This window comes from Dasypus novemcinctus, chromosome 2 (assembly GCF_030445035.2).
Source record: "Dasypus novemcinctus isolate mDasNov1 chromosome 2, mDasNov1.1.hap2, whole genome shotgun sequence".
NCBI classification, from domain to species: Eukaryota; Metazoa; Chordata; class Mammalia; order Cingulata; family Dasypodidae; genus Dasypus; species Dasypus novemcinctus.
Genome location: NC_080674.1, coordinates 167,466,448 through 167,480,490, shown reverse-complemented (window position 1 = coordinate 167,480,490; position 14,043 = coordinate 167,466,448). Strand labels below are relative to the sequence as shown.

The 14,043-nt window shown below is 44.0% G+C and overlaps 1 protein-coding gene across 4 annotated transcripts in view; it reads right to left on the bottom strand.

The window, feature by feature from the left end:
- Nucleotides 1–4,889: 4,889 nt before the first annotated feature.
- CYFIP2 (cytoplasmic FMR1 interacting protein 2) overlaps nucleotides 4,890–14,043 on the bottom strand; it is a 130,522-nt gene continuing 121,368 nt past the window's right edge. For all 4 annotated transcript variants that reach the window (XM_004453525.4, XM_004453526.5, XM_058281424.2 and 1 more), the window contains 3 exons: nucleotides 10,035–10,273; nucleotides 8,431–8,578; nucleotides 4,890–7,748 (listed from right to left, as the gene is read on the bottom strand). In XM_004453525.4, coding sequence (XP_004453582.1) covers nucleotides 7,581–7,748; nucleotides 8,431–8,578; nucleotides 10,035–10,273 — 555 coding nt within the window. In that variant the 3' untranslated portion in view covers nucleotides 4,890–7,580. The remainder of the gene's footprint in view (nucleotides 7,749–8,430; nucleotides 8,579–10,034; nucleotides 10,274–14,043) is intronic.

The following is a 14,043-nucleotide window of genomic DNA, read 5'->3' as shown; positions in this document are numbered from 1 at the left end:
GGGACCCTGGCAGGGACTCGGCCCAGGGGGGAGCCCAGAGGAAATCAGAGTAAATCAAACCATATGGGTCAAGTGGGGACTGGCTTTGGGGTCTGATTATTCTCCTTGCAGAGAGGAAAGCAAAAGCATCTTAGTCCCTTTCCACCTTGGCCTTTGTTTTCTTTAGAGAAGCTGAGAGCAGGATGGGAGCCAGACTCCGCCTGTTTGCAGGGCCTGGGGCAAAAGTATCACATACCACATGTTTCCAAATGATTAACAGTTACAAATCACACTAATAAACTGTTAAAAAATATGCTCTAGCCTCCTGACTTGACAAAATATACCATACAGCACAGGATAAGCTATATGAAGAGTCACGGGGTTTATAATGATTAAAAGTTGGCAAAAATATCAAAGATAACTCAATTTAATTATCACCGCATATTCTCTGGGTGTTCTATTGTTGGGTCAGTAATGTTTGGGTGGATAAAATAGACGTGTAATTCATAAAGATTTTTTTCTATAAATTAATTTTTCTTGCTTTCGTTTTAGCAAAATTATGAAGTATATTTTCATAAATCAAGATTTTAATATAATTTCTGTAGTCAGTAATGCCAAATTAGACAACCTTCTTGAAAAATTTTCTTACATACTTTTTAAATTAATTTCAATTTGGAGAAAACTTTGCTCTGATAAGGAATAGCTCCTGGAATTTTCAGTACAATTTTTAAAAAAAGATTTATTTATTTATTCCCCCCCACCTTGTTGTTTGCACTTGCTGTCTGCTCTCTGTGTCTGTTCATTGTATGCTCATCTTTTTAGGAGGCATCAGGAACTAAACCTAGGACCTCCCATGTGGGAGGGAGCTCCCAATCACTTGAGCCATCTCTGCTTCCTGCTTGTTATATCTTTCATTGTGTTTCCTCATTGTGTCTCTTCATTGAGTCATCTCGTTGTGCTAGCCTGCCACATCAGCTTGCTGTCTCTGCCTGTCTTCTTTAAGAGGCACAGAGAATGAAACCTGGGACCTCCCATGTGGTAGTTGAACACCCAATTGCTTGAGCCACATCTGCTTCCTGTCAGTAGGATTTTGAAAGTACTACTTAGATTCAGAAATGAACCATGCATGTTACATATTACCTTGAACTATTGTAATGGGATCACATGTAATTATTACTATCACAGAAAATATTATTCAGTGTTTTCATTTTACTATATAAATTTTTTTTTTAAGATTTATTTATTTCTTCCCCCTTCCCATCTGCTTTCTGTGTCCATTCACTGTGTGTTCTTCTGTGTCTGCTTGTATTCTCATTAGGCAGCTCTGGGAACCAATCCTGGGACTTTCCAGAATGGGAGAGAGGTGCTCATACTCTTGTGCCACCTCAGCTCCCTGGTCTGCTGTGTCTCTTAATGTCTCTCCTCTGTGTCTCTTTTTTATTGTGTCATCTTGCTGCTCCAGCCCTCTGTGTGGGCCAGCACTCCTGCTTGGGGCAGCACTCCTGCGTGGAGCAGTACTCTATGCAGACCAGCATTCCGCGTGGGCCAGCTTGCCTTCACCAGGAGGCCCTGGGCATCGAACCGTGGACCTCCTATATGATAGACGGGAGCCCAATTGCTTGAGCCACATCCGCTTCCCAATTTTATTATATAAATTATCCCTGATATTGTAACCTTCATCATCTCTTAAAACACTATCTAAATCCGTATAGTTTTTCTTGACCAGTTCTTCAAATTTTTCAGTTCTGGGATGTTATAATGAAAATTCCCCCAAAGTAGTATGTAGCTCAATTTGTTCTGATCTTTCTTCAATCCAGATTCATATGAGCAAATTGGCTTGGGATTATTTGTATATGAGTCATTGTGGGGACCACAGCCAGTCCCCCCCAAGTCCATAGCATGTAAGCCACCTGCATGACCTAGGCACACACTGAAGGTTAACGACCCTCTCCAGAGGGGAGAGAATGTGTGCATGGTATCATAAACTGTAATCTTCCCAAAGGAGGAGTAAATGTCCTTGGTAAACGTCCTTCCTACGAGTGTAGTGAAAACATCATTACACCCCATGTATACCCTTCACGTGGCTATAGCAGGAACTCTGTTCTCACACCCTGTGGAATGTCCTTGTTCTAAGCCCCTTACATATCACCTCTCATTTTCTCATCTCTTTGTGGAACGCTAACTTCATTCATCCTTTGATTGGCCGCCATCAGAGTCTCTCCTGTTCCTAAGTCCCAGTAAAGCTGAAGCCTGACTAAATGCCAGGGGTGTTCTTTGGTCTCGTGGCCTCACCAACCGGTGTCTTTCAGGAGTTGGGTTGGAACGATCATCTCCATCTTAGTCATGCAAAAAATTTTTGTTTCCTTGTTTCAACTTCTTTATATTTCACTGGAACACCATTTTTGTTGCAAATTTCATGTATGGTTTTATTTAGGAAAACTAGTTTCTCTCAATTTGTAAAAATATTTTTAATCCTCTTAATGTAAATTAGACAAACTTAGATGTGTCTGATTTTTTTGTAATGTGATGGTAAGCAATAGCTCCTATCAAATAACTGCAGTAAGCACAAATTCACAATTAATATTATTTCTCCCCAAGACTACAATTCACTTTGAGGATCTTCTGCTACTTTGTTTTTTAGTGCATCTTGTACCTTGTCTAAATTAAATCTAATTGCTCTAACAGCACTCTGTCAGCAATTTCACTGAGTGTATGAAAGTGATTATAATGTGAAATCTGATATGTGAAACCAAATTTCTGTCTTTGAGCGGATCCAGAAATATTGTCCCAAATCTCTTTTGTACCAAAAAATACCATCATTAAAGGTACAGCAGGAACCATGTCTCCTAGTAAGAAATTCATACTATGTGCAGTACATGGCACGAAAAGTGCCACTGGATTTGGCTAAAAGTTAGTGCCCGAATCACAGGCTTGTCCTGGAAATATTTTAAATAAATGCCTAAAGGTGAAAGTTTTCACCAGTTCTCCTCTTAAGTCAAAACCTGTATTTTTCTCATACCAGATAAAAAAACAAATTAATTTCCTTATTAACAATTAAATATTTACACTAAAAGTTATATGATTTCTTCCTCACTGTATTACCCATTAAACTAATCATTTCGTTTTGAATTTCCCATTGTTGATAGTGTTCACTTGTGTTATTCTTTATCCATCTTGTATGTTTGATAATTTTCATTTTAAAGTGTGGAATTATTTTTATTTTTATAAAGATTTATTTATTTATTCCCCCCCCCCAGTTGTTTGTGCTTGCTGTCTGCTCTCTGTGTCCATTCACTGTATGCTGTGTCTGCGCATCTTCTCTTTAGGAGGCACAGGGAACCGAACCTGGGACCTCCCATGGGAGAGAGGTGCTGAATCACTTGAGCCACCTCTGCTCCCTATTATATTTAACAAACCTAGACATTTTCACTTTATTAAATACTGTTCTGTAGATGCCAAAAAAGTATTATGATGCTTGGTTAAATATAAAACATGATATTCTTTTAAGTACACTTTTAAATTTCTATTTTGGCATTGACTTGCTTTTGTTAAATATAATAGATTTAGTTTTATCCAGGCTTTTTGCAACTCTAGTATTTCGCATGTGTTATCATCTTGTATTCATTCTCAGTGTTCTTAAGGCTTTGAAATGAGCATATGAAATTGCCAACATTTGACCATTTTTAAATCTACAATGTGGAGTTTCATATAGTTCAACCTAATAATTCCAATCAAAGTGTATGAAATTTGAATATGTTTTCAATTAAAAAATCTAAATTAAATGTGATAGAAATAGGTTTTATATGTTTTTATAAGTTATTTTTCTTCTAAAATATTCAAAATTCTCTAAGATAACAGGAAAATAAATTACACTTAATAACTACCAAGTTTTAAATCAAAATGATTAAAAATTAAGTATTTTATTATATATTCTTCCTATATTAATTTAGCAATAATTTAAATTTAATTAAACATTGAAAATTTTAATTCAATTATTTAAAACCTAATTAAAACACTGAGATATTTCTTAATGAAAAGCTATTTGTAATTCTAACACTCAAAGTCCATTTACTTGCCAATCTTCCCTGATGGCTTCCCTGATGTTGCCCTTGCCCTCTCCACGTTACCTCAGCTGGAACAGCTCTCTCCATCTTCTGACCTCCTGAAATGCTTGGTGTGCCCGCCTCTTGGCACCCAGGCACTGGTGCTGGTCCTAAACAAATCTCCTAGTAAGCATGTTCCTTAAGAGTGCTGGGGGGTCCAGGCACCAGCCTCTGCCCTTCAGCCTTGGCAATTCCTCCAGATACTAGTCTCTGCTCAATCTTAGGGACCCAAAGCCCTAAAAAGTTCAGTAACCAAATCCCCAAGTTTAGTTTTGGGGTCTAGCCTGCTCGATCAGTTCATTGTGTTGGGAAGTAAAAGTCCAGACTTTGGAACTGGGTTCAAATCCCAGCTCTGTCACTTAGTAATGGTGTGAAAATAAACACACTATATAGCTTCTCTGTAAAATGTGGATTATACTCCATAATATGATCGTGGTTGACTAAAAGGAATGGATGGCCAGAATTCAGCATGGTGCCTGGCAATCATCAGACCTCATTAAATATTAGTTCCCATTCTTCCTCTTAAAACTCGAGATCTGAGATGTATAGTTACATTCAGCGACACTATAAAATCCCCAAAGTAGGAACTGTTTCTGTATCTTGCCCAGGGCAGATCAATTTGTAGAGATGTCATTTTCCTAGTAAGAAGGCAAGATAAGACATTAGTTTGTGGTAGCTGACCTCCTATATCATTGGTCACTTCTTTCGTTCCCTTTCAGGTTGTTTTCTGAGTCATGAGTTTCAATGTGGCCTTCCACAGATCAATGGGAATTGGAATAGGACCAGGTATCAAGACAAAGATGTTGGTTTCACTTTGAAGTGAAGCACTTTTAATGGAGATGGAAATGTTTATCAACTCAACACAGGTACCTCAAAAATACAAATCAAAATATCATCTTCAGCTGCATAGCAAATAGGATTTAAGAATTTAACATCATCATTTGATCACAAGCATAAATATGAGTCACCATAAATAAATGTAAATTCATTGTACAAAAATCTCCAACAACTCTTAATACAAATATGGTACATTTGACAGTTTCTAAAACATAATTTTTTTTAACTTTTTAAAACCCAAGATTTTTTTCCTGGTTCTTAGACACACACAAAAAATCAAGAGAGAGCAATAATCTTGGGAGGAGAGAATATTTAAACTACTCAGTGTTCAGAAATAAGCTGCTGACTAGCCAAGGAAATGACACCTCTCCTGAAAGTACAGACCTCAGTATTCTGGGATCAGGTCTCATAATGTGGCTTTGCCCAGAGGGTTGAATTTGGGGTTATAATCCAGGGTGGATGGGTTGGGTGTGGGGCTTATTGCAGTAATAATCTCATCAAGTGGATAATCCAAATTTTCACAAAAGAGTAGTCAAGGATTTAGAAAGGACTCTAGAACTAAATAGCTAGTCATCTACCTGAAAAAGAAAGCTAGGCAGGGCTGAAGCTTTGATAACAGGTAGACCTCAGACAGTAGGTGAGAAGGAGTATCCCACCGTGTGGTGCTATAACCTCTCTCTTTTGCCCCTGGGCCACATCTATGGCCATCAAGAGGGAATAAAAGAATTCAAAGTAAGAAGTGGCAGGTCCAGGTGGAGGATCTGCCAGCTTCCACTGTGAACTCCCTTCCTTCCCTATGAACACTTTCTCTCATAGCTCAGGTAGCTCCAAGGACAAGGTTACCAGAATGAGTCCCCTGCTGCAGTGGTTCTCAAAGTTCCATGTGCAGAATAGCTCCAAGTTTGTGTAAAATGCAGATTCCCTTGTCCTACCCCCCCCAGAAATTCAGAATAAGTAGGTTTGTGGTGGGCCCCAGGAATCTGCATTTCAAGGTGCTATTTGCAGGAAATCCTGACGGAGGTGCCCTTTGGACCACACTTGGAGAGTTCTACCTCTTTCCTCCTGGAGGGCCTGAGTGTGTTACACAAATTTCTTTCTACGGATATTTTCTTTGTTCTTTGTGTGAGATTAAAAATGAGTCATCTGATTAATGGTAACCATTTCCATTCATCTGTCTTGGGGGAGGGGAATATTGCTTTTTGTTTTTCTAGATTTTCTCTTTTTCTTCCTAGGCTTGGGGAGAAATAGCAAATGTCATATTTCACATATTCTTAAAAGCTAAGGGCCATCAGCCTCCCTATGAAGAGGGTGTGCTCTGTAATAAGACATTTATTTGCCTAAGACTTCTGTCCTCCTGAACAGTTTCCCTGTGCTTGGTGGGAGATTCCGCAGAGGAATTTTGATGTCGTCTGAGAAATGGGAGTGGTTATGCCTGTGTGAGAGAATCCACAGCCCCAAATCTAAGTTAAGGAGCATTAAGAAGACCGAGAGTTCTAATTCACTGACAGGCCCCCTCTTTGAGGTGTAACTGGGTACTGAAAACTCATTGGCAGGTAGTATTTATACTCTTTACCTCCTTGTTCCCAACATGTTTTTTGGCCTCTTTTGAAATAATCCCTTAATATTTTTTTTTCTTGTGAGTTTTCCTTGCTGAGATCCTGTTTAAGAGGAGGTCCCTAATTTGGTTTCCGGCTGTTGCTGTGAGCTGGGCTGTGCCTGATTTTTTCAGTGCTGTATTCCCAGCGTCCATCCCTATGTGTGGCCTGGTGCTTGCTAAATATTTGCTTAACGAATAATGGAGTGACCTCACCAACAAGCTGATGAGAAGGTCTAAAAGCTTTCTCTTGGGGGCTACTGTGTTCATAAGAATGCTTCCTCACAGCAGCCCAAACCATCTTCCTACCTTCAGTTCTCCTCAGTGGAATACAGTTGTGAAGAAATTTGAATTCTCCTTAGAACTGCCCCAAGACTGGAGTTAGGAGGTGGTTCTTGGGAGTCTGTAACAGCCAGAGCCAACACTACCTACCACAGCTCGAATACCAGGAACCTCTTCCTCTGCTCACCATGGCTCTCGATGCCTGGTCGAGCAATACTCTTGGTGGAACCCCTGGCAGACAGAGCAGGAAAAGATGCCCCCCGGGAAGCCAAAGGATGAGAGCCAGAGACGATGAAGCAGCCAGGAGGCTCAGGCATGCCCACCAGCCAGGCAGGTGTCTCTGCACATGGCCCTTTCCTCTTCTCAATCTCTGGGACTTTAGCGCAGAGTTTGCACATGGGCACTGAGTAGGCAGTCGTCATCTTGGGAGGAGGTCTTGAGAAGCAGCTGCAGTTCTGGAGTGGGGTCAGGGGGATGGAGAAAGGCTGAAACTAAGAGCTTTTAGCACAGCTGAGGGGAAAAAGAAAAAAAAAAAGCAAACACGTCCCTGTTTCATGTGTGTGTTTTTTTCATTGACGCTATGGAGAACCACCATGGAGATGTCACGGGAGAGCATGCACAGGCCCAGCCCTTGGGAATGGGGGGTCAATGTGTCTGGGGAGGGTCTTGGTTGGTTCCAGGTCCATCCCACATACTGTCCAAGCAGACCCCGCTGCTGGCTGGCTGTGGCTTTCTCTCTCTTGCATCCCCTCCTCCTCCAGCTCGGGGTCTGTAGGACCTTCCGCCTAGCAGGTGGTGGCCAGGGACTGGTGGATGGGTGGCTGGAAGCAGCGCACGTGCTCCACGGTGGAGCTGTCCGTCTCCACAGACTTCATGTACTTGTTCAGGATGGCAAAAACCTCGTTATTCAAGATTTGGTACTTCCTGATCCGGTCCGCCATCTTCTTCAGGGGCTGCAGGACGACGGGGATGTGCAGGGTTGGAGGGAGAGAAATGGAGAGCAAGAAAGAAGTTCAGCGAGGGTGGGGTTCGGGGTCCCCATGCTTCAGTGCCCCTGTCGTTCTCGCTTCAAGGCCTTCAGTGGGTTCCTGCGCTCCGGCCATCAAGTGCTGATTTGGGTCAAGCCCTTGCTGAGGTGCATCTCCTCTTTCTCCTCTCCCTCTGGCCCCCCAGACCCGCCCTTTGTCCGGGTCATACATCTTCCTGCCTCTGTGCCCTCGCCCTTGCTGTTCCCCTGGATCCCCCTCCTCAATCCCGTCACCCTGTTTTCTCCCAGCTCTTTGCTGCTGGTCATTCTGGACCCCACCCCCTCAGGCCTGACCTAGGTGGCCCTTCTCCGTGCTCCACGGCTGCCCGGCTCACCCCACTGACCGCATCTACCCCTCCCAGTGCCTGGCTTGGCCTCAGTGTCCACCGCTCGGCCTGGAGTCCTGCCCTGCCGGCCGACTCACCCCGGCCGTCACCAGCGGGTGACTCCCAGCTTCCCCGCCAGCAGAGAGCAGGCTGCCGCCGCGGGGCTCTGCACCTACCTGCCCTGCGGGCGACCGGCCTCCGGAAGCCGCTCCTCCCTCTCTTCTGATAAAAGCCCAGCCGTCAGGCCCCGCCCCAGCTCCCGCCCCGCACGAGCCTGCTCACCACGTTCTTAATGATTTCATCCTTCCCGTCCTGCCTCTGCACTTTCAGCAGGTGGTAACAGAAGTCAAACAGGTCGAATCGGCGCTGCTGGCCCAGCAGGACGATGATGGAGCAGCCGGCCCAGTTCAGGCCGTCTCCGAAACACTGCCTGGGAGGGGGAGAGGAGGCAGCTGGAGTGACGGCAGGAGAAGGAGGGAGGGAGGGGCGCCCGCCTGGGGCCAGGAGCACAGCCAGTGAGCCGGCTGTCCCTGGGCCAGGCAGGTCTCTTCATCTGTAAGAGGGCTATGAGAGAAGCTGTGAGCATGGATTCATTTGTTCCAGTGACTGTCGTTATAGCCTAAGCCCTTCTAACCAGAAAAAGGTGTCAATTTAATGTGAGAAAAATCAGCTCTGAGGAAGAGAGATTTGCAAGGGGAAAAACAAACTCGCCCTTGAGATTTATGTAGCTGATTATTTCAGGAAGGTCAAGGAGAACCTGTCTTGACTCTGTAGGGGAGGAGAGGAACACCTGTGAGGTGAAGGGCCCATCGGGAGATGGATTGGCCAGGGAAGGCTGAGCAGGCAGGGGTGTGGCATGGGGGGCGAGGCGCAGGCCCTGCTGGGGCGCACGGGCTGAGCCTCTGGCTCTGATAGTGCTCGGCCAGCTCCAACTCACCAGCAACGGGGCAAGCTGGGTGGCTGTGGGGAGACCTTCTTCCAGAAGGAGCTCCCCCTGCTCCACTCCAGTGGCCGAGAGTGGTTGCCCTGTAATCTTGGGGCAACCAGTTCCTCTCCCACTCCGCTGAAACACCACACTGTCGGGAAGCCTTCTCAGGTCCCCCACGGGCCCTGGCCCTTCCATGCTTTTTCTCTGGAGCTCTCGGTTCCCGCAGGGCAGGCGGTGTGTGCCTGCCTCGTGCACCACTCCGTTCCACGGTCTAGCTGGGTGGGTGGCAGAGGAACTGGGCTCTGCTTCTGTCTTCTGGGAGGAGAGGGTGGGGTCATTTTGTAAAGGCCCCTCATTTTGCAAGCGGGAGGACCTTGAGAGCCAGGGGCCACCATGGCAAGTTAGGCCCTGACCTTTGCCAGGGAAGTTTTCCTCTATTCTGTGAATGTTGGAACTTTGCTGGGGCTGACTGGGGCAGTGAGTTTAACACCAAACTGTCCCCAGGGCTGGCACCTGCCCATCTCCAGTCTCTGAGGCACAAGGCTATGCAAACTCTCAAAGCCCCGCTGCTCACACTCAGATGCTCACACACACTAGCACACGTACACACTATATTCCTGCCTCCAACCATTTGTGCCCTTCCTGGAATGCCCGCTTACCCCTCTGTAGATCAGATCCCAGCCACTGCTCAAGGCTCAGTTCTAGTCCACATTAAACTGATAATCCACTCATCTCTCTTCTCTGGCACCTGTCACCCTTCCTGCCCTTGCTGCAGAGCAACCTCGTTACATGTGCCTCAGTCTCCAACTCCTTAATGTCCTCCCTTCTTTTCTACTCATCAGGCCCATAAACTCTGTGAGACCAGGGGCTCCTGACCTCTGCTGAGCATTGCTGTGTGACCAGCACCCGGAACGGCCACCGGCATGTGGTGTGCGTCCACCGCCCCAGGGGTACTCACTCGGCTGTGAACTCGTTGGTCCCCACGGGGATGCAGTAGACGAACTGCATGGCACTCCAGAGTCGGTGGAACTCCACGCACTCGTCGACGTGCATGACGCCGTTGGTGGGCGGGGGGCCCCGCCAGATGGGGTCCTGCAGGTAGCTCCGAATGCGGGTCAGGATGACCTCGAACATGGACAGGCCGCAGCACAGCCGCTCCTTGGTCAGCAGGTCACCCTCCCGAGCGATGGCGATTTGCTGGGAAGGGAAGTGGAGGTAAGCCTGCCACCCGCATCTCTGACCTGTCTCCTGCCTCCCACGGGGCATTCCCAAATGCTGGAGCTGGTCCAGCTGGGATTCTCTCACTACAACTGAAGTTGACCAGAGCATAAGACTAACTTTATAAACCCAAGTGCAGCGGGAAGACTGTGATCAATGAATTAATGGTGCCATTGATAGAGGAATGATTAAGAAAAAATTGTGATCTATGGGAGAGGATGTAGCTCAGTGGTTGAGAAAAAAAAATTGTGCCCTACCCATATCATGAAATGCTAGAAAGCCAGGGAAAACCCTGTACCAGTACTACTGCAACGACTGAACTGTTACTGCTATTAGCTCACACCTACTGAGGTGAGATACAGGGTTCTGTTTTAAGCCCTTGAGGGTACTGACTCCATTTATTTCTCACATCAACCCCAGGAGATAAGTACCAATATTGTGCCCATATTGAAGATGAAGAAAATGAGGTTCAGAGAGGCAGCCAGTGATAGCGAATACTGGGATTTTAATCTACATCTACAGATTAAGTTGTAAAATGAAGACAGCAAGTTGCAGAATAGGATGTGTACACTACAGTCCTATCAAAAACCATCAACAACACACAATCCCACAGACAGACAAACACACGTGTGTTTGTGTGGAAAATGTTTTGGAAGGATTAACAACATCCTTTGTCAGAGCAGATGGGCTTGGAGAAGTGGAGGAGGGGATTTTCACTTTTTACTCTAAATACTCCTGTACAGTTGAACGTGCTCTAAGGAGCATAAGTTATTCTGACATTTGTCACTGATTTCACAGAATCATTTCCTCCAGTTAGAAATCCTTTGACAATGGCAGTGGTCTCCATTAATAATTTAAACTGGCTTCTTGTCTAGGTCCTGGTTACTGCATGTCTAAATCAGCTGGTGAGGCAAGCACGTCAAAGCACGTTTCCACGTGCATCGTGAGCAAAAATATCTGGGGTGAAGGTCCAGAAATCTGCAAAGTATGATCAGTATTAAAATCTAAGGTGAAAGTAAGTTCTCCAAATCTAGGTACAAAGCCAGGAAGGCTGGCTTCTGAGACCCAGAGATCCACAGGCCACTCAGGGTCACCTCCTCGGAGGGATGCTCTGCAAAGAGCCCATTCTACAGCGCGCCTGAGAGAGGCCTGATCCTGCCTCTGCGCCTGCTCCCCTGGCCCTCAGGAAGAGGGCCATGTCTGAGTGAATTCACGGAGGGAAGTAAATGCTCGAACCTGCCATCAGAGCTCAGAGTGCTGCTGTCATGACAACTATAAACTGAAAGAAGTCCAGAAAAAAATGTGAACTGGAGATGAGTTTCACAATGTGAGTCGTGGTACTGGGTGACTCACCTTAATTCCGCAGGCAGAGAGAGGGCCCGCTTGAGCTGTCACACTCGGCTAGACATCTCTTTTAATACACTCTGAACCCTGAGCTTGATTTGGTTTTCACCAAGCCACGTTCCCTGCTGGAAAACGGACCCTGAAAAGGCTCAAGTGCGTGGAGATGCTCGTGACAAACTAAATGACCTGTGTTTGTTCTTGAGTCATGAATATCCTCCTTCATGAATCAATACAGGGAGTTCTGGTGCACAAATTAATCTCCTATGCATCTGGCTGGTCTGAATCCAATCCTCAGAGCCAGACCATCCTGCGGGGACCTAGGAAAATTAGCAACTGAGCTTATAAATGAACAGACAGACCCTGAACTCTGGCGACCCCTACTACACAGCCAACCGAAGGCGCCTGTCTGCAACGGTTAGGAGTTTGTTTCTTTCCTTTGAAAAAATATTTCCCCTCATAGTTTTTTCCTTGAACTATAAAAGTAGTACATAGTCAATGGATAAAATGTAGACAATTTAAAAAAAGTTGAAGGAAGAAAATGAAAACGTCTCATAAACACCTTTACCCACATACGAGCTTTCTTAAAACACTGATGATTTGTTTGCATTTATGTGAGTATACATATACAAATATAATAATAAAATTTGCACCACTACATTGCTTTTCCCCCTTATATTTTACTTTTTATTTTTTCTCACCTTAATATAATTTAAATACTTACAAATAATTATATGTCAATGATTTAAAGAATTCCTTTATTTTCAGAACATGATTTTTTAACGGCTACATAAAATGGCCATTGATATACCATAATTTATTTAACTCTGTATTCTTGTTGGTTATTTGAAGTTGCATTACAAATTTTCACTATTAGGTACAATTCTAAAACAACCATTTTTATGCATAAACATTTTTTGAGGCTATTTCTCATTATTTTTCTTAGGATAAAACTTTAGAAATAGAATTACTAGGTAGAACATTATAAATATTTTAAAAGGCTTTGATACACAGTGGCAAACCAGTCTCAAGGACAGCTGACCCACATGATACATAAATTTGTGTGAAGCTTGTTTCTACAATTATCATTAAGAAAAGTTCTTTGTCAGACTTGAGAGATGAAAAACTTTATCTCATTCTTTTAATTTGCATTTCATTGATTATTAATAAGGCTGAATACTTTTCTTATGTTTGTTGGCATTTATAGTTTTTATGTTGTGAGTTTTCTTTCACGTCCTTTTTTCTTCTAGTATGGCTATTCTTTTTGCTTTGAAAAAGTGGTTTCTTTTTTTGTTTGTTAAGTATTTTTTGTTGTTGTTATGAAAAGGTACTTTCTAGAATGCCACAAATAACCCTGATTTGTGGTTTGGTGTTATATATGGCGGCTGTGTGTGTGTGTATGTGTGTGTTTAACATAAAGTTTATCCATTTCTTTTTTATTCCACTCAGTGGGGGATTTTTTTCCTTTCTTTTTTGACATTCTTTTCTGAGTTAAGGGAATAGAGAAAGCATCTATGAAATCATGCTGAAATAAATTTCTGCATGGACTATTTTGATTATACTTAGTAGCTTTTGGAGGAGAATAATATTTCAGTATTCCTTTATATAATCCTTTATGTTTTTTAGAGTTCTTTCACTTATTTGTTCATCATAAAGATCAAGAAAGGCAGCTCAACTAATGAGGCAAAACAGCTATTATCCCATATTATAGATGGGAAAAGAAAGAAATGAATTAGCTGACCCTAGATTATGGGGCAATTCAGTGGTGGAGCTGGGACAAGGACTCTAGTCTTTTGACACCCTGCACAGTCTTCCTTCCATGACAGCGCTACGCAACAAACCAGCTCACCTCATTTTGCCCCAGAAACAAATGTAAATAATGTAATACCACTCACATTTCTAATCTTAAGTATGGAGCAGTGCTCCTCTGTCACTGACCTGAAGATACAGGAGTCCCCAGAACTCCAGCTAACTTGGAAGCTAATATTTTGTTAACTTTTTTTGGCTGACAGGACGACTACATTTTAGACTATTTCTTGGGGGAAGGGAGACATAGAAAACTGGCATTCCTTCTCTCACAGCGTCCAGGCATTTGTTTGGTAAATACTGAGTATTGGACAAATTCAGATTTCTATCAACCCCAAGGAAATGGAGCTCACCAGAACAGGGAAGGGATCCAGTCTCCTAAATGGAAACATACGTCAAGTCTTGAATGTGAGAGGCCACATTCTTGTGGGATGACACCAGCAGTGCAGCAGACACACTTATATGTCGCTGGCTTGGGGATTTACTCCCTAAAAGGGAATGCTTTTACATGATCTTCTCTGTTCAGCCCCTGAAGGCCAAAAAAGAACATGTGCTTACATGACAGCATCTGAATGCTCTCGGAGAGACTTAAAAAACCCCAA